At 39.8% G+C, this 20,791-nt stretch overlaps 1 protein-coding gene across 1 annotated transcript in view; it reads left to right on the forward strand.

Moving 5' to 3' along the window:
- Spon1 (spondin 1) overlaps positions 1 to 20,791 on the forward strand; it is a 261,030-nt gene that overhangs the window by 60,850 nt on the left and 179,389 nt on the right. Inside the window, exon 3 of the mRNA XM_076844222.2 lies at positions 9,485 to 9,618. Coding sequence (XP_076700337.1) covers positions 9,485 to 9,618 — 134 coding nt within the window. The remainder of the gene's footprint in view (positions 1 to 9,484; positions 9,619 to 20,791) is intronic.

Here is a 20,791-nt window from a genome sequence, read left to right on the forward strand (position 1 = left end):
CCATGACTACCACCAAGGTTTCCAGAACCACTTGACCTCTTTGGCTAGAAGAAGCCCCAGCCATCTCTTGCTTTGCAGGGCTTTCCTCAGTTCACAGCTGTGGCCATTCACAGTATGGTATTTATGAATGACAATCTTATCTACAGTCAAGGTCATCAAAAGTTACAAAAGCAAAGCCCCCCTTCTTTCTACTGCCTGGTTCAGTCATGATTTCAATAACTTCAATTTTCCCATATTGTTCAAAATAATCTCACAGGTGACGTTCTTCAGCATCTTTTTTAATGCCACCAACAAAGACCTTTTTCACAGTGAAGTGGGTCCCTGGTCTTGAGAATCTTCTCCTGAGACAGCTCCTTTTGTTACACAACTCTTCATCCTCCTCTGTGGTCTTGCATTCATAGCTGCACCCACTTCCTCCTCAGTGGCATAAGTAACAAACTCAAAGCCCCTGGAGCGCTTGGTGTTTGGGGCTCATTACCGCACAGTCCGTGAGTGTTCCCCATTGCTCAAAATGGCTTCATCAGTTGTTTTAAAGCTTAGCCCTCTAATGAATAGCTTCCGCTGCTGTTCAGGCTCTTTAGGGGACTCTTAATTTAGCTGAACGTAGTATTCTGGTAAGTGAAACACAGTTTCCTTCCATGATACCCTTCCCAACTATGGGAATGATGCTTTTGCAGCGCACAACATATAATGAACATGCCAACCAAATGCATAACTTCTCCCTCTAGGCTGTAGTTGCCTCGGATGGCGATGAAGTCTCCAGGGCTTTAGCCACACTCCCCTCGTCCAGGTTCAGCTCCTGGCACAGGGCCTCCCTGGCTGCGGCGACCACCACCGCCCTTCAGCGTGGGGCTTGTCCTGGAACAACCCTGTGAGCCCTGTGGGGCCAGTGCGGCCCCCAGCTCCCCCCACCCCCCTCACTACCCACCGCTGTGGGACTTTGGACAGGCTATTTAACCATCTGCATCACAGTAGCTTCTTCAAGGATAGGCTTACTAATGCATATTTTTCAGTGTTCAGGGAAAATGTGAGAACTGTATTCCTGACCTGACCACTATACCTGATCTCCAGGTGTGGGACTCTTCTTCCTCATAGAAGGCTGGATGTACCTGCTTGGTACTCAGAGAAGCGGCCAATAGAGGAGGATGAGTTTTCCAAGGAAGTGGAAAGAGGGGGAAGGGACACCAAGAATTTGCTACAGCACAGAAGCCAAGGGAGGAGATATGTTAAGAAGAAGGACCACGTGGAATCTGTTGAATGATGCAGTTCAGAAGCCCTAGCTGGGGGTGTTTTGGTAGTGTGATGTGGCCTAAGATCACATGGATTTCTAGGGTTGAGGAGTGATGGGAGGTGAGCTGAAAGCAATAACTTCAGCCAACATGGGCAAGGAATTTCTGAGGGAGGGAAGAGAGGTGGGACTGTGGCTGCAGGGGTTGAGGGGTTAAGCAGGAATGCCTTAGTTGGGGCAAACTGTTGAATGTGAAGGAGAGAAAAGGGATAATTGTTGGGGGAGGGATGAGACCAAAGCAGAAATGAAAGAGAAAGAAGGCTCCTCTGTGGTGACAGAAATGAAGGCGGGCAGGGTGAATGCAGGTGAGAAAATTAAGGACTTCACAACTGATAACTTTTTTTTTTTTTTCTGTAAAGTAAGCAGGAAGGTAATAAGAGTAAAAGAAGAGATGAAGGTTGCAGGTTTGAGGAAGTGAAAGATTTGAAATCATCACTGTTGAGAGTAGGGAAGCAACTTAGTTGACAGAGAGACACAGCAGGGCAGACTGGAGGCCAGGAGTCAGGTGTACAGGAGCCCCCTGGCCTCACCGTGGAGCACTTTGGCAGCCCGGAGCTGCATGGGTATGAGCAGTTCATCTAGGGGTGGGATTCTATCATATCAGGATGACCAGAAAGTCAGGGATTTTGTTAGAGTATTTATACCCCTTAAAAATAAATAAGTAAAGGTCCACAAATAGCTGACACGTGTTGATAAAGAAGAGCAAGGAAATGATACAAATCCTTGCTCTTCCAGGTATTGAAATATATTATCATGCAATGTTGAGTTGGGGAGGGGAGAACAGACTAGAAAGTCTAGAAACAATGTGAGTTTGGGAGAACCTGATAGACGTTAGGTCACCCAAGTTGCCTGGAACGGTCTCAGTTTTTCCTGTTGTCCCAGAATAATTATAAACAACATCCCTTTTCATCCTTGTTGGTTAATAAATTACATGGTCAGTCTTTATATGAAAAAGCTGGCATCCAAAAAAAAAAGTGGAAGAAGGATGAATTAAGAAGTACTCAAAGGAGCTCACGGTGTGGACTTCCAGGTTCTGCTCTGGCAGGTTAGTCACCACGTCATCCAACAACAAGGAAAAAGCTAAACAAACTGGAAGTCACAACTAGCTTTAGATCTTCAGATAAATGTGGTCCCAGAATGCTGTCATGTGAATATTTGTGTCCCCTGAAAGTTTTTGTATGTTGAGATCTTACCTAGCACACTGATGGTTTTAGAATGTGGACTTGGGGAGGTGATTAGATCATAAGGGTGGAGCTGTCTTGCATGGAATTAATCCAATATAAAATAGCCTGAAAGAGCTTCCTTGTCCCTCCACCAAATGAGGATGCAGGAAGAAGTTACCATCTTTGAAGAACAGCCCCTGAACCTGCTGGTGCCTTGATCCTGAACTTCCCTGGCCCCCAGAAGTATGAGAAATAAGTTTCCTTTGTGTACGAATTACCCACCTATGGAGTTTTGTTATAGCAGCCTGAAAGGACTAAGGCATAGGGCAGATGGGAGAGACAGATGGGCAGATACAGAGAATCACAACTTCTCCAAGCAGAAACCTCCATGGGAAGCTCTGCCGGAGCAGGAAAACCTGCCCTGTAACTGATGAATTGCTGGAGCTCACTGTGGACAACTTTCAGGGTTAAAAACCCAGTCCTAGGGAGTTCCTAACATTGTGAGTTTTACTTCCCAATGGATGTTGGAGAAACGTCCTCTCAAGTTTCTAGCAAAGGGAGAAGAAAAGGAAACATTTTGAAATAGCCAAGTATTCTATTCTTTTCTTTTCTTTCCTTCTTCTTCTTCTTCTTCTTCTTCTTCTTCTTCTTCTTCTTCTTCTTCTTCTTCTTCTTCTTCTTCTTCTTCTTCTTCTTCTTCTTCTTTTTTTTTTTTCAGTACTAGGGATTGAACCCAAGGGTGCTTTACCACTGAGCTACACCCCCAGCCCTTTTTAATTTTTATTTTGAGACAGGATCTCACTAAGTAGCCCAGGCTGGTCTCCAACTTCTGATGCTCCTTGCCTCAGCCTCCTTTGTAGATTGGATTACAGGTGTTCATTCTGTTTTTCTTAACAAGACCTGACCTCAGAAGAAACTCTTCAGCCAGAAGCTAGCCTGTGGGGGTTTTATCAGAGCCTCACCTACCAGAGAGGGGGAGGGACACCCAACTCTAGGCTCTCTAGCCATCCTCTCATACCTAAGGAGGAAACAAACAACTGAGAAGCACTGGTGGAGTTCACAGTCCAGAAACATGGTCTCAACAAAAGACTGGGACCCAATCATAGGATTATACACCATTTCCTCTCCTCCAACACCTCATCACTACCTGACTAAAGGTCTACTTATAGTATCTCCTTTTACCCAGCACGCCATGTCTGCCTTTCAACAGAAATTACAAGGCGTATTCAAGGGTGAAAAAACACAGTTTGAAGAGAAGGAACAAGTATCAGAACAAATCAGATATGGCAGGAATTGTGGAATTATCAGACTCGGAAATTTAAAGCACTATGATTAAAATGCTAGGAACACAACATGCAAGAACAGATGGATAATGTAAGCAGAGAGATGGAAAATCAATGGAAATTTGATTCTAGGAAAGAATAAAGAAGAAATGCTGGCAATCAAAAACACTGTAACACAAATGAAGAAGGCCCTTGATGGGCTTGTTAGTAGACTGACATGGCTGAGGAGAGACCCTCTGGGTTTAAGGGGATGTCATTAGGAACTTCTAAAACTGAAGAGCAGAGAGAAAAAAGACTGAGAAACAACCGCAACAGAATATCTAAGACCTGTGGGGATAAGTGCAAAAGGTTTAAATATGCATGTGTTCATCAGCTATTTTGTCACTGGAACAATATACCTGAGAGCAAAAACATAAAGAAGGAAAGATTTATTTTGGCTCTTGGTTGCAGAGGTTTCAGTCCATGGTCTGCAGCTCCGTTGCTTTGAACCTGGGGCAAGGCAGGAAGAAACAGCATGCCAGAAGCACATGGCAGAGGAAAGAAGCTCAATTTTTTTACAGCCAGGACTCAGAAAAAAGGAAAGGAGACAGGGACAAGATACAGTCCCCAAGGAACTACTCAGGCCCACCTCCTACCGTTTCAAACCACCACCTCCCAAGAAGCCTACCAATTTTTAATCCACTGATGGGGACAGATCCCTTACGATTCAATCACTTCCCCAAAGGCTCCCCACTGAACATTGCTACCTTGGGGAAATAAGCATTTAACATGTGGCTTTTGGGGGACATCAAACAGTAAATGTTTGGAATACCAGGAGGAAATTAAAGAGCCAAAGGAACACAAGCTGTATTTGAAGCAATAATGACTGAAAATTTTCCCAGATTAAAGTCAGATACCAAGACACAGGTCCAGGAAACTCAGAAAACCCCAAGCAGGGTAAATTCCCTCCACCAAATAAATAAATAAATAAATAACATTTAAACTTCATTAAATCAAAGACAAAGAAAAAAAAAGCCTTGAAAGAAGCTAGAGGAATATTTTTTTTTCATTATAAAAATTTATCAAAGTGATATTTGAGTTTCAGAGGTTTGGTTTAGCAAGGTAAAAGACTAAAAACAAAACAATAACAACAAAAATAATTAAAATCAAGTAAATTCATTTTCAACCTTCCAAGTAGAACCTAAGTTAAATAAATACTATTCTGAAGTGGGAGGAATATTATACCTTACCTATAGAGAAGCAAGACTCATACCCAACTTCTCAGAAACATGCAAAAAAGAAGAGTGAAGTGAAATATTTAAAGTTTTGAGAGAAACTTTAAATATTGAGGAAAAAAAATCAACCTGGAATTCTGTACCCTACAAAATTCTTCTCCAAAAGTGAAAAGAAAGAAAGACTTTCTCATACAAATAAAAATTGAAGGAATTTGTTGTAGGTAGATCTGCTTTGCAAGAAACTGTAAAAGAAGTTATGCAGAGAGGGGGAAAATTATGTAGATCAGAAAGTCAAATATACATGAAGAAAAGGAGAGAATCAAAGAATGAATAAGTGAAGATAAAAATTTTAAAAATATTGTAAGGTTAAAATACTAAAGTCAATCACTCTTCTATGCTATGAGCAAACACATAGAATTTGAGATTAAAGGCACATTACATTTATATTAGCATGCCACAAAATAAAATACTTAGGTAGAAATCTCAAAAAAATATTAAAAGATCTATATAAGGAAAACCACAAAATGAATGATATAAAAAATTAATAAAATAGAGAAGTATTTCATGTTCATGGATAAAAAGGTTCAATATGGTTAAGATGACAGGATTTTTTTCCACCTTGATCTGAATTGAATGTAATCCCTCTCAAAATTTGAGCAAATTACTAGTCTAAAGTTTATACGGAGAGGCAAAAGTTCTAGAATAGCCAATTTAATATTGAAGAACAAAGTAGAAAGATGACGCTACCTGACTTTAAGACTTATAAACATAGTCATTAAGGCAGTACAGTATGGGGGAAAGAACAATCAAGTAAATCAAGGGAATAGAATAACTTAGAAATGGACCCACATAAACATATTCAATTGATCTTTGACAAAGGAACAAACGCAATATAACGAAGTAAAGATAATCTTGTAAAGTAAATGATACTGGAACAAATGAACATATATATATATATATATATATATATATATATATATATATATATATATATATATATCTCCACACAGACTTACATCCATCACAAAAAAAGAATTCAAAACAAATCACAGACCCAAATGTAAAATGCAGAACATAAAATTCCTTGAAGATGACATACAAGAAAACCTGGATGACTTTGGGCATGGCAATGACGTTTTAGATAGAACACCAAAGGCACAATCCTGAAATAAATAATTGATAAGTTGTATTTCATTACAATTAAAAAACTTATACAACTTCTACTCTGTGAAAGGCTCTGTCAAGAGAATGAGAGGACAAGTCAAAGACTGGAAGGAAATATTTGCAAAAGACAGATCTGATAAAGAACTGTTATATAAAATATGCAAAGAACTCTGAGAACTCTATAAGAAAATCAACAACCCAATTAAAAATGGGCAAAAGGCCTGAACACCTTGCCAAAGTAGGTATACGGATGGCACATAAGCATATGGACAGGTATTCAACTTCATTTGTCAGTAGGGAATTGCAAATTAAAACAACAGTAAGATAGCACTCTACACCTATTATGGTGGCCAAAAGCCAAAACACTGACATGAAATGCTAAAGAGGATGTGAACAACAGGAACCGCCATTCACTGCTGGTGGAAATGCAAAATACTACAGCCACTTTGGGAGACAGTTTGGCAGTTTCTTACAAACCTAAACATTCTTACCACATTATCCAGCACTTGTGCTCCATGGTATTTATCCAAGTGAATTAAAATTTATGACCATATAAAAACCTGCACAGTGGTATTTGTGGCAGCTTTGTTCATATTTGCCCAAACTTGGAAGCAACCAAGATGTCTTTTAATAGGTAGGTTGATAAACTGTGGTACATTCAGACAGTGAGTTATTATTTAGTGCTAAAAAGAAATGAGCCATTAATTCATGAAAATATGTAGAGGAAACTTAAATGCATATGACTAGATAAAAGAAGCCAATCTTTTGGCAAAAGCTTCATACTGTATGATTCCCACTCTATGACCTTCTGGAAAAGGCAAAACTATGAAGATAATAAAAAGAAGAATGGTTGACAGGGGTTGGTGGGAGAGAGGGATGAATAGGCAGAGCACAGAAGATTTTTAGGGCAATGAAACTAAACTGCATGATACAGCAATGAAGATATGTTTTCATTGTCCATTTATCAAAACCCATAGAATATGCAACACCAAGAGTGAAGCCTAATGTGGACTATGGTCTTTGGGTGATATGATGTGCCAATATAAGAAATGTGCCACACTGTTGTGGGTTGTTGATAGTAGGAAAGATTTTGCATATGCAGAGAAGGGATACAAGGAGTCTCGCTGTATCAGCTCAATTATTTGTGAACTAAAACTGCTCAAAAATAAATTTATTATTTTTTAAAAAGTCATAATAAGGACAAGAGGAATTGGATCCCTATTCCATCATATTAAAAAAAAATAAGCTCCAAATGGATTGAAAACCTAAATGCAAAGGTAAAATTATAAACCTAATGGAAGAAGATATTGGAGAATACCTATGTGATCTCAGGATGTATTTTGTTTATTTTTTAAGCAAGATCACAAAAGGGAAAGCCATGGGAGAAATTGATGAAATTGACTAGGTGAAAGTTGTTTCTGGTAAATGACATATTCCAAAGGTAAACCTCTGGGTAACAGATAGGAGAAGATATTTATTAATCATGAGGTATTCACATTAGAAAACACTAAAAATCAACAAGAAAAGAATATGAAATGTACTGACAAAGATTCTGAGTAGGTAATTCACAGAAGGGAAAACTTGATACATTTATGAAAAGATGCCCAAATTTTCTAGTATTGAGTTAAAACAAGAAGATGTTACATTATAAGTGTCAAACCAAAAACCATTAGAAAGTTCAGTAATAACAAGTACTGATGAGGATATAGGGAAACTAGGAATGCTTGTACATATTTGATGAAATAAAAGTTAGGGATAACCATTCTGCAAAACAATCTGTTAGTACCTGGTTAAATTAATATAACTATGCCCATAATTTAACAACCCAGCAATCCCATCTCACGATTTATATTGTTGAAAAACCAGGATCACAGGTACAATAGCATGAGATTTTCCATTGCAGCAATGTTTGAGGAAGCAAAGAGCTAAAAGTCAGAGAAGTGCCCCTCACTGGGAAAATGAATGGGCAAAATGTGTTGTATGCATAGTAAGGGACAGTAGGCAGCAGTTGGAAGCAACGAATTATATTCACATTTAGTATCACTGACACAGCTCAAACACACAAAGCGGAGTGAAAGAAACATTAAAACAAAGAACTTTATAATTTCAAGCATGCATATCCATGCACACAGGCACACTCAGAACGACATTTATTCAATACTAAGAAGTAGGTACTAAATAGAGGGGGAAAATGAAATTAGCATAAGACTATAATGGAAGATTGCCTTTCTTTGTCCAGGAATGAAATTATATGATGAATTAAGGAGTTCAAGTGACTTAATGCTATTGCTGACTATCTTAAAAAGAAACGGAATTTTTTAAAATGGAATAAATACAACATTGGTACAATAATCTTTCTAGATCATATTTTAAAATTAAATGAGTAATTCAGATAAAGCACTTAATGCCCAACACATGCTAAACACACAATAAATGATATCTATTAATGCTATTAACAGTATTCATGACATAGCTACAACCAACCAATTAAAGCTGGCACTTGAAACCAATTGAATGTAGGTGGACCCCTAAAGATCAGTATATACTATACCATTATATATTAGACGGGTGGGCAAGTACCAGGGAGACCCAACCGCAAGCAGGCAGAAGAGTTGAAATGGCCTGAAGGAACGGGAAAGGCTATGGTCTTATTTGTAGTATCCTAGGAAATCGTGATGATAAATTTGGGAGAAGGATGATTATAAATGGAACACATAAATAAAGTAGAAACTACACAACTTTGAGCAACTTTGAATCTGGGAGAGTATGTATTTTGCTGTATTTCTTTTAATATTTTAAGTGGAAAAACTATAGCTGAATAACAAAGAACAACTATATAGTGTTTTATTTAGATTATTTCTTCCTGTTCCTTCTCTGAGTGGGACATGGGTTCTCTAGTGAAACAAGCAAGATCATCACCTAGTGGTCAATTCCTCAAAGTGCTTACACAAGGTCTGGTCTCTGAGAGTTTAGATGTGCCTGTGCTTGGCCTGGTGTTAATTCAGTACGCATTGACCGGGATTCTGGTGGTGGGATAACACAAAATGACAGGTTTCAAAATAAATTATGGGCTGAGCTTATGGCACACACCTGTGATCCTAGTGGCTCAGGAGGCTGAGCAGGAGGATGGTGAGTTCAAAGCCAGCCTTAGCAAAAGCAAGGCACTAAGCAACTCAGTGAGACCCTGTCTCTAAATAAAATACAAAATAGGGCGGGGGATGTGGCTCAGGGGTCAAGTGCACCTGAGTTCAATCCCCAATTCACAATAAAAATAAGATAAATAAATTATGGAGGTATCACTATGGAAACTAAGGAGTCCAGCCTAAGTGATAATGAGTTTTAATATGTTTATTTTCCAATGGTTCTTTGTAGATCATAGATGAAGAAGAAACCCAATTCATGAGTAACTGCCCAGTTGCAGTCACCGAAAGCACCCCACGGAGGAGGACGCGGATCCAGGTGTTTTGGATAGCGCCACCAGCAGGAACAGGCTGTGTGATTCTAAAGTAAGTGAACACAGACTCCTTATGGTACTCCATACTCCTTTCCCCAGTCTCTCCAGGCTTACCGGTGTGTTTGCAGAAAGAGACGTTGCTTTACTGGGGCATCGGGCAAGCTACATCATCTCTCCACCTTCTCGTATCTCCATTCCAAAATGGCAGCCTAGGCCATCATTGGTGAAGTGATACATAATGATTCATTTGCCTGAATCTGTTTTCATCCTATTTTATCCAATAGGATGATTCTCCTGGCCATTCTCTATCTTGCTAGAGGTGTAATGCTACTTAGGGTTGGTTAGGAAAAATAAGCACCCAGGTGAAGATAATCTTTGATTTCTCCATGTGGAATTAGCACTTTTTCTTTTCTTAGAAATCCTAACAACTAGAATCCTTAAATTGTGCTTAGGTTAACCTCCTTTAGCCCCCAGCTCCACTTTGTCTTATCTTCTTTCTTATCCATCAAAATTCCCCTCTACTGCCACCTCCCTTCTGGCCTCCTGATCCTCCTCTTGGTGAGTTACATTAGGTGATAAGAGGTATTGACCAACCCAAATCACTTTATTCTGAAAGGTAGCATTGTCACAAACCAGTATCTCCAAAATTGTGTGCCACAAAAGAATACTCTAGGAGATATAAATAGATGAGGAGGAAAATAATTTCTGCTATCCAATAAGTTTATAAAATGCTGAATACTGGATCCCCTTATTGCACATTCATAACATGTCTTAGCATATGAAAAGTTTTTCAAAGTCTTGCCTCACCCCCCCCAAAAAAAATATCTGCTTAACTTGGTTTCACCCACCATATCCCAAACTTATTTGACCTTATATGAATTTCTTACATGTGGTGTGTGTGTGTGTGTGTGTGTGTGTGTTTTGACATTGGTTAGCATTCACTATATTGAGAAACAGCCACAATCTATCTTAAATAGATTTAAAGGGCTATATGGAATGATGCTGTGAATTTAGGATTTCAAGCAGGCAAATATTCATGAGTAGATGGCAGGGTTCCAATCCTAGCATCCGAGAAGTCATTTTTTTTCATGGAGGTGGAGGCTGGAAGCTTCCCAACCATCTTCCTCTTCTTTAAATCCCCTAACATCTTTTTTATGTATTTGGTTCATTTGCCTAATGTGGACATTTCAACAGACTTCCCACTGTGGTTAATCCAGCCCATCCCTGAAGAGATGCAGATAAGAAAGTCTCCTTCCCAGGCAGTCCAGACACTTCAGTTTGCAGACTGAGTCTGGCTTATAGAAAAAAAAAAAAAAAAAAAAAAACCCAGAGGTCTCTGGAAGCACTTCACCATAGCCCAAAACTCAGCCCTGTCTTGTCTAGCCTCCCTTGACTGCCATCCATCTGGACATTATTTGTTTCTTTCTTAGTTTAATGCAAGTTGAGCATCCTTCCTCAGATTCATTGAGAAGTTTGGTTCTTGACATTAACTACATCAATTTTTTAAATAAGCAATAGGATTTCTTAAATCAATCTTATGTACAAAGCCACATTATTGACATGTATCTTATTGAAATGTGGGAGAAGGCACTGTGGGGGAGATGAATAAAAAACACTGAAATGAGTAGAGAGGCTGGTTCAGAGCTTGATATAATGTATAGCAAAGACGCCAGCTGCCATAACTGGCATTTGGCAGATACTCAAAGGCAGGCAGAAGAGTGAGGAAGCCATGTAGTAGAAAAGAAAGGAAGGCTTCAGTCTGCTCCGTTGGGTGTTGGGTGGCCCTGGGAAGCTGGAGCAGGCTAATTAGAAGTAGAGCATCTTATGTGATGAGCAAGGAGGGTGAATCTGGCTTTCTCTGGTTGGTCCTGAGTTGAAACTGGGGTAAGTGATGAGGGCAAAAATAGAGAAGTTGGCAGTCATTGATTGGTTCTTGATGTTGCAGGTCAACTGAAGCAGACCCAGGGGCCAGAGTTCTGTTGTCCTTGTTATATAAAGTATATTTTGTGTCTCAGCCTGAAACTGGATTTCCAGCTTGGCTATCTAGTACCCAAACCTCCATCCCTTGTTAGACTGATCACTCCACAGAGCCAGGGCTCTGAAGAAAAGTTTGAAATCGTCAGGTCTGTGCAATGAGTCATCCAACATTGAAAGCCCATTTCTTCTGGCCCATATCTCTGTTTTTTGTTTTGTTTTGTTTTATTTGTTGTTCCCACAAACCAGAAGTATTTGATCTTTCTGGTGGAATCCAGAAAGGCATGCCTTGTTTACCCACTAACAACCAACATATGTGAACATATGTTGATCCATTAACAATTAACATATGTGTCTTGTTCATTCACTCATTTGACAGATGTGACTGAGCTACTATTTGCCCAGCCATCCAGGATGTCCAGGCCACCAAGATGGGTTCTTGGCCCTGGAGTTCTCACAGGTCAGATGGAGAGAGAGAAGAAAACAGCCAACACTTTCTATGTGCCAGGAATTCAGCTGCACATCTAGCAGACTTTGGCTAGTGTGGTCTTCACAGCAAAATATCCATATTTTACAAAGGAGGAGATGGGCCTCAGGGACTTAGACAGCTTCTTGAAGTCACACATCCATTGAATTCTAAATTCCTTGTTCTTCCTTTATTTCTTCCTGAAGAAGTTATATCTATAAGCTACAACTCTTCATTAAAGAAATAATAATTGAATAGTTAGAATAGAAATACATTTATGATGTAAAATTTCCAACAATACAAAAAGGAGTGAAATACAGAAAAATATAGAATACAGGAAAAGTGAAGAGTTCCTGACATCTGCCCCAATAAATCACCCAGTTTCCCAAACAAAGCCGCAGTAAATGCCAATTTGGTGTGTATGCTTTAAACCTTTTGTGCATTTATATTCATAAAGGTCAACATAGAAGAACAGTTTCATTTTTGTGGGAATTTAAATTTTCACACATGGTATTGCACTGTACACAAATGTCCTGAACTTGAATGGTTTTTCCCTAAAAAAAACAGATTGAGAGATGCCCAGATCAGTCCATATAGATCTACCTTTTTGTTGTTGTTGGTATTTTTTTTTTAAAGACAGCAGTTACCTATAACCTCTGTTACAAATGTGTTAATTATTACATAGTTCATAAATAGATTGTTTCTAGTTTTTTATTATTACAAATAAAGTTATGATGAACATCCTCCATAAGCTGCCTTGTTGGACAAATATGCAAGCTTTTGTCCACAATAGATGCCAAAAATGAATCATAGAGGATGAACATTTATCATTTCAGTAGACATTATCAGATTTTGTTCCAAAAGGCTTGCCAACCTAAATTCTCTCCCTGTGAAACAAGAGACTGTGTTCCTTGCTGACTCAATAGCCCTCAACATTATCAATCTTTAAGATGTTGCCAAAATGATTATCTTGTGTTTATTCACATTTTCCCTATTACTTATATATTAGGAAATTTTTCATATTGTAGTACTCCTTCTGTGAATGGCCCATTCACATTCTTGTTCATTTTTCTAATAATGTGTCTTTTAAAAATAGATTTTGTATATTTTTTGTATATTTTTTGTATATTTTATTTTATATTATAAAAATATAAAAATTTTAAAGTATTTATAAAACATTTTATATATAAATATGTTGTTTATAATACATCATTTTAATTAAAACACATTTATATTTTAAATGTATTTCTATATAGCTCAGATAATAACAAACCCTTTATTATAAACTTCAAATATTTCTCTTCACCTCCCTTTTAATTTAGCTCATGGTTGTCTAATCATCCCAAAACTTAAGCTTTGATTTGGTATTCATGTTTTCCCTAAGGATTTTGATTTTTTTTTATCTTGGTCAAAAATTCTTCTACACTCAAGGTCATATATTTCCATATTTAAAATATTTGTATAGATTTTTAAAATAAATTTAGGTCTTCAATCTTCCTGGCATTTAATTTTGTGAATGACTGGTATCTACCACAATAGGAAATGGATAGATGTTCCAAATGAGGTGACAAAGGAAAGCTGAGAAAGGGTCTATTTACAATGGTGTGGACAAAAGGGTAGTGATGGAGGGGAATGGGGAGGAGATGCAGGGAATAGGGCGAAGACCACTCCTCGTAGGAGCCATGAGCGGAGACCTTTGATTTAGGGAAACAGCTAATACGAGGCAACCACACTGAGGTCCCAGTCCCACTCCCTTTTCTGTTTCCTGTGGGTTCTCCCCTTTGGCCTGGCCCCAACCATGAGGACCATGGAGCACACTGACCCAGTCCATAGAGAGTATCCACTCAGGCAAAGACCAAGGTGTGGAGTGTGATGTCTGGAGAAGCAAACCCAAAACAACACCACAAATGGGAAATCTAAATCCATCTTGGTCCAAAATGGATAACTGTCCCATCCATTTATCAGATAATATATCCTTTCTCCAATGCTTTGAAATACTACAGTACCAAATACAAAATTTTTATACAACTCTGTTCAGTTCTATTGGTCTTTTTCAAATCACTTTTTCAAACCTACACCATTTTATAGCAAAATGTTGTTTTGATAACAAGTCAGCTCTCATTAATCTTTTAGTTCAAAATGTTCATGGTCACTCAAGCAGATTCATAATTCCGGGTTAATCATAGAATAAATCTATGGTGTTCAATAAGACCTTACATTGGAATTTTAAATGATGTTGCATTGAGTTAATAGATTGATGTGGAAAAGTTGGCATTTCTATCGTATTGTTTTCCAGTCAATAACATGGCATATTCCTATTTTTTTGTTGTTCAGGTCTTTCATGTGCTTCATAAAATTTTATGGTTTTTTTTTTCATTTAGGCTGTTCATTCTCATGAGGCTTCCCCTACCCTCCACTCCCCCCCACACCCGACCCGTGGTTGATTTACAGTCTTGTTGCTTTCGTGAATGGGATCTTTTTTCCTCTTATGCTTTCTAAACACTGATGGTTTGTGTTTAGGAAAGCCATTGACTTTTGTACATGACGTTTTGATCCAGACAATGCTGAATCCCCTGGGGTAGTTCTCATAGCTTGTTCTTTCATACTTTGGGGATTGTAAATGTAAACAATCATTTCTAAAAGTGCATACATATACTTTGTGTTTCTTTTTCACCTTTTAGTTTGTTAGCTTACACCTCTAATATGTTAGAGGTATTATAAAATTAGAAAATGGTATTCAGGCTTATTCTTTTTTATTTGTTCTAATTAATTATACATGATGGTCAAATGCACTTTGATACACTATACATAGATGAAGTACAATTTCTCTTTCTTCTGGATAAACATGATGTAGAATCCCATCAGTCATATAGTTATATATGCACATAGGGTAATAATGTCTGATTCATTATTACTAGTCTTCCTACTCACATACCCCCTCCCCTCCTTTCACACCCCTCTACTTAATCTAAAATAACTCTGTTCTTCCCTAGCAGCCCCCCTTATTGGGAATTAGCATCTGCATATCCGAGAAAACTTTCAGCCTTTGGTTTTTTGGGATTGACTTATTTCACTTAGCAAAACTTTCAGCCTTTGGTTTTTTGGGATTGACTTTTTCACTTAGCATGATATTCTCCAACTCTATCCATTTACTGGCAAATGCTATAACTTCATTCATCTTTAAGGCTGAGTAATACTCCATTGTGTTTATGTGTGTGTGTGTGTGTGTATATATATATATGTGTGTGTGTGTGTGTGTGTGTGTGTGTGTGTGTGTATCACATTTTATTTATCCATTCATCTATTGGAGGGCATCTGGGTTGGTTCCCTAGTTTAGCTATTGGGAGTCGAGCTACTATAAACATTGATGTGGCTGCATTGCTGTAGCATGCTAAATGGAAGTACATTGTATTTCACTTTTAAGTAAAATATGTAGTGGTTTAGGTTTAAAATTGATGCCTTTAATAAGGTTGAAGGAGACTCTTTATCCAGCTAAGAAAGTTTCCTTCTTTTTCGTGTTGAAGGCAGTATTTGAGAAACCTACCCATCAGTATTCCATGTGTACCTACCATGTGCCCAAAATATATACCAGGCACTGAGAAAGACTCAGTATAAATGATGATCCCAACTTTTAAGACACTTTCATTCTGGTCATGGTATAAATAAAAATCTGTATGCAAAAATGAGCAAACCCAAGACAGACATGAACAAGGGACAAATTAAGCCTGGTTAGGATTTAGAGCGAAGATGAGTGAGGAGTGGAATAATCTGAGCTGCTTGAAGCATTAGCATTTCTATCTTAAAGGCAGTGTTAGGGTTTGGCTTAATGGATGGTAGGGAAAAGGTAATTCCAGGTGAAGGGAGTGGACAGAGTGAAAACTGAAGTGAGAACCTGAAGGTGAGTGTGAACATAGCAGCCCTGGCAGATAGCGAGCAGAGATTAGAGGGTCTCTGGGTGCCGAAATTCACTGCTAAATCATAGATGTCCTCCAATGTCAACACAAAGACATTGAACTGGGTTCAAGGACAGCCAGGGAACCATCAGTGATTGTTAAACAGTGGACTGATGCACTCTGAGGAAGTTTCACTAACAAGTTAATAAGGATGCTTCAATCTGGCAAGGAAGTTCAGAACAGATGAAAGAAGAGACATCAGCTTTGTCACAGGGCCCTCGCTTGCAAGAAGCACCTTGGTGTTGCAATGCTTGGGTAGAGAGTAAGCTGTAGCCTGCCTACTGTCTGTGGATGGCAGCTGTTCAACCCACTTGGTGGGTTGGGTCTCTCTGTCCAAGAGGGCTGGAAGGCCAGCACACAGTGATTACCGTTTTCCTTTTGGCAAACCTGACATCATTTCCATTTTCCATTTGGATGCAAAGGACTTGAACATTTCTAAATTGCAAGCTTTCCAGGCAGCCTTCTTTAAAGGCTTCTCCCTACAAATGAATGGCCTGGGATGTAAGGTTCCCATAGTGTTCTCTAACACTGCAATACTCTTGCAGCCCATTACAGCAAAATAGCAACTGATCAAAAGAAAAAGCCCCTGTGAGTAAAATAGATGTTTATAGACTCCCACCAGAAGTCCTGTTCCATTAAATCTGACACGTTTTGTCTCCTGAAGTGATCCTCTCTTTTCATGAATTTATTATCTCTGGGCAGATTTACTTCCTGGAAGGATTATCCTTCTCCCGAGGACACAGTAATTTGGTGAACCAGTTGGGAAATTCAACTTTATGAAACAGTGACTGGTTACCACAGCAATAATAGCCAAGTGGTCCTCCAATGCATTTGTGTTACAAATACTTATTTCATCCTTTTAGCAACCTTGGGATATAGATGCTAAAGAGGAAGCTGAGGCACAGAGAAGTTAGGTAATTTTCCCAAGGTCAGAGTAGATGACAGATATGGGTTTCAAACAGAACCTTCTATGCTCTATGCTGTGATCTTAAGACCGCACTCCGCCATCTCAGACTGGTGCCAGGATTTGGTTGCACCCTGATGCCTTGTCTCCCTGTTTCATTAGCAGCCAGGTATTGGCCATGGGGCTTGTAAAGGTCTCTGCTGTCACTTGCTTTGCACTGGGTTGCTTGTTCCTAGACACTTCTCACCTTTCCCTTGCAGGAACCTCCTAATCTATCACACTAGCTCCTGCCTGCTGGTCCCTCTCATTCTAGTTAAGACTTGCTGTTTTCCTTGGCAGCTGAGTCACATCACCTGCCTAACAAACTCCAACAGACCCTCCATCACCTTGAGATGAAGTTCAAGTCCTGGTGAGAACATGTAAGCCCCCACCCCATGTCCTGCAGCAGAGTCCCCGACTGGCCCTCCACAGCACCCCTCCCTTTCTTCTCTGCTCATTTCTTTAATAACATGATGCGTGCCTCCTGTATACAGGCACTGAAGACTCAGAGGCTGTCTTTGAGGTTATCACCATCTAGGGGTAACAAACAAATAAACCAAATCAGGTTCAGAGACCTTCATCTGCAGTTCTCAAATCCAAAAGATTTTTCATTACTTCTTTAGGGACAAAACCTGCCCAGAACAGACTTGACCTGCTATATAGTCTTTTAGTGTAAATATTAATGTGTTTGAGTGTGAAATTCTGCCAGGTCCTCAGCAGGTGCTATATATGTATATGTATATATATATATATATATATATATATACACACACACACACACACACACACACACACATACACACATACATAAAATATGCATTATATGTTCTTTCTGAAATCCCTAAGTATTCTGAATTTCAAAACACCTCTGACCTCAAGGATACCAGATAAAGGACTTTGGCCCTGTTGACACAATCCAGGGTAGGAAATCAGTAATGCAAGCATCTCTCTGGTGCTGTAGAGTGAGGAAGCAGCCCTCTGGCAGAACTGGGTTTCACAAAATGTTAAGAAACAATGTATTTCTTGCCAGTGAAATAACCTATTCCTAGCTGCAGCCACTATAAGATCTGAGAACCCATTCAGTGTTTCCTGTGGCTAAAGAAACGAGTCAGAAATCCTCAGCATGATGCTCAATGTTCTTCAAGACTTACTCCAAATGTTTTTTTTTTTTTTCTTTTTTGCAGTGCTGGGATGGAACCCAGGCCTTGCACATGCTAGGCAAGCACTGTACCACTGAGCACCACCCCCTGTCCTCCGTTACAGGCTCATTTCTAGGAATTCTTGCCCACACAGGACCCTGATCAATTTCACCCCTCTTTGTGGCCCGAAAGCAGGGATTGGTAAACCACAGCCCATGGGCCAAATTCAGCTTACTGCTTTGTGGGGTTTTTTTTGCTTTTGTTTTTGTTTTTTTGTTTCATTTTATAAATAAACCTCTATTGGAACATGGCCACATTCCTTTATTTACATATTGTTTAGGGATTTGATTTTCACAATACAGCAACAGAGTTGAAACGCTGCAGCAGAGACCATGTGGCCTACAAAACCTAAAATATTTCTCAACTGGCTCTTTGTAGAAAAAAAATTTACTGGTCTCTGCTAAAATGCATACTCAAGTGCTAGGGATTTAGCAATTATTGATTTTTGGCCTAGGTTGTCCCTAAAATCCAGCTCTAATATAAAGCTTGTCAAAGGGAATTAATTTGGGAAGCCATTTTTGGGAGCCTATGTGAGGGATGGGGAAGCAATTTAGTTAAGTGTTACGGACTTGGCCATCACTGCAGGCAACTGGTGCTTGATCCCACTGAGGCCTTTGAGGAAGTTTTGTAATGTGTGTATCAGAACAATGTACCCGGGGCAAAGAGAGGAAGACACTACCCAGTGCCCCCCCTTCCTCCATGGAACCAGGGTGGATGGCTCTATAAGCATGAACTCTAACACAAGTATGAGTTGCATACTTGTGTTAGGCAGATTCTCAATACTTGCTACAGTAGCAGAAAAGATCTGGGACATGAAGCAAGAGGTATAGAAGGTGGGCAAGGTACACATTATGCAATTATGGTGGGCAAGATACACATTATGCAATTACAGTGGGCAGAGCTATTCACTACAATAATGGTAGACATCAGAGTTGGACTGAGAGGATGTGAAGAGTTGCATAGAGGGCCTCCTGCCTCAATCCCTATGTTAAATCTTATTTCCAATGCGGGTGTTAGGGGATGAGCCTTTGGGAGGGTAATTAGATAATGAGGGTGGAGCTTCATGAATAGGGTTGGTGCTTTCAGAATTGGAGATGAGAGCCTGCTCACTCTGCTCTCCACCACGGGAGGTTATGAGAAGACAGCCATCTGTAAACTAGACATTGACTAGACACTGACTCTGCTGTCGCCCTGATCCTGGACTTCTGGCCTCCAGAACCAGGAGAATTAAATTTCTGTTGTTTCTGAATCATCTAGTTTATGGTATTTTGTTACAACATCTCTAACAGATTTTTTTTTTTTTTTTTTAGTTGTGTTAGGCACTGAACCCAGGGTCTTGTGCATGCTAAGCAAGTGCAATACTGCTGAGCCATATCCCTAGCCCCTGCCCTAACGGATTAAGACAATGCCCAATATATTGACTAATCAAATAATAGCATAAGTAGCCTATATTTATGTCTAAGCTAGATGCATTGCATGGCTGGTCTGAATCCTCATAAAAGCCCCACAGGATCTTTACTATATCATTCTCATTTTGTTGAGGAGAAAATGAAGGTTTAGAGAGTTTATATTCAGGTCAATAAGGCAGTTAAGTAATTGAGTAATGGAGCTGGGACTTAAGCCCACTTCCACCGAGCCCCTGTTGTTGAACTAACCATCAACAAATTACACTGACAGAGACTGACTCCCCTCCCCCCCCCACTTTCTTCCTTAGTTGGTCTGTAGGAGCAGAGCAGAGTCCCTCCTATAAATCAGGGGTCCCTGGATTGCCTATTGGGGAAGATGTTGTCCCCTAAGTGAGGAAATTAAATGCTATTTAGAAAAAGGAAAATGAGCCCTGGGACCTGGCCAAAGAAAGACTTATTAGTAGGAAGAGAGGGTGAGTATTAAAGAGGATTAGCTAGTGCTCATAGCTTCTCAGGGCTCACCAATTCTTCTTATCTAAGAGAAGAACAACACAGAGAACCAATATGGAGTGATGGTGTGACTTAGAGAAAAACGGCAGGTTAGGAGGATCTGCGATTGGAGTGACACACCACGATTTTTCTGGCATTAGGTAGCAAGAAGAACCAGAGAATCCTTTGTAGTAAGTCAAGGGGCTTCACTTGAGGCAGGCTAGAATCTTAGCCACACTAACCAATAAAGAAGCCAGGAATCTACAGACAAGGGGTGGGAAAGCCTGATCCAGCAAACTGGCTGACTCTTGGGAGCATTTGGAAAGACCAATGCCGTGGCTAAAAGGCAACATATTTGCTTGGGGAGACACAGATGCCCCAGGACCTATCATCCAACAGGTGGAATCCAGATGCTAGGGGTTCCTGGAAGGCCAGCTGTGGCACATGTCCAGGGGAACAACCCAATGACAGCAGAGTTTCATTCAGCAGCTGAGATCCCAGGTGCAGGATCCAGCCCCTGGGAGGAAGCTGGCAAGGATTAAACAAGAAGTACCAGCTGCCGAGGAGCAGGCGCTAGACAGAACTCCAGGCACAGCAGCAAACGGAAGCTCAGGTGGAAAAACTGAAGCCCCAGTCTGTGGATGGTGCCAACATGATGCAGACCCAGGGGGTGACTGCAACTTGAGGGGCATGCAAAAGCCTATGGCCCACCCCAGTTGTGCACAAGGACACCACTCTGTGGCAGCAAAATCAGGTCCAATTCTCTTCCCTGGGTGGAGCAGGGTTGCCAAAATA

The sequence above is a fragment of the Callospermophilus lateralis genome, chromosome 2 (genome assembly GCF_048772815.1).
Source record: "Callospermophilus lateralis isolate mCalLat2 chromosome 2, mCalLat2.hap1, whole genome shotgun sequence".
Taxonomy (NCBI): domain Eukaryota; kingdom Metazoa; phylum Chordata; class Mammalia; order Rodentia; family Sciuridae; genus Callospermophilus; species Callospermophilus lateralis.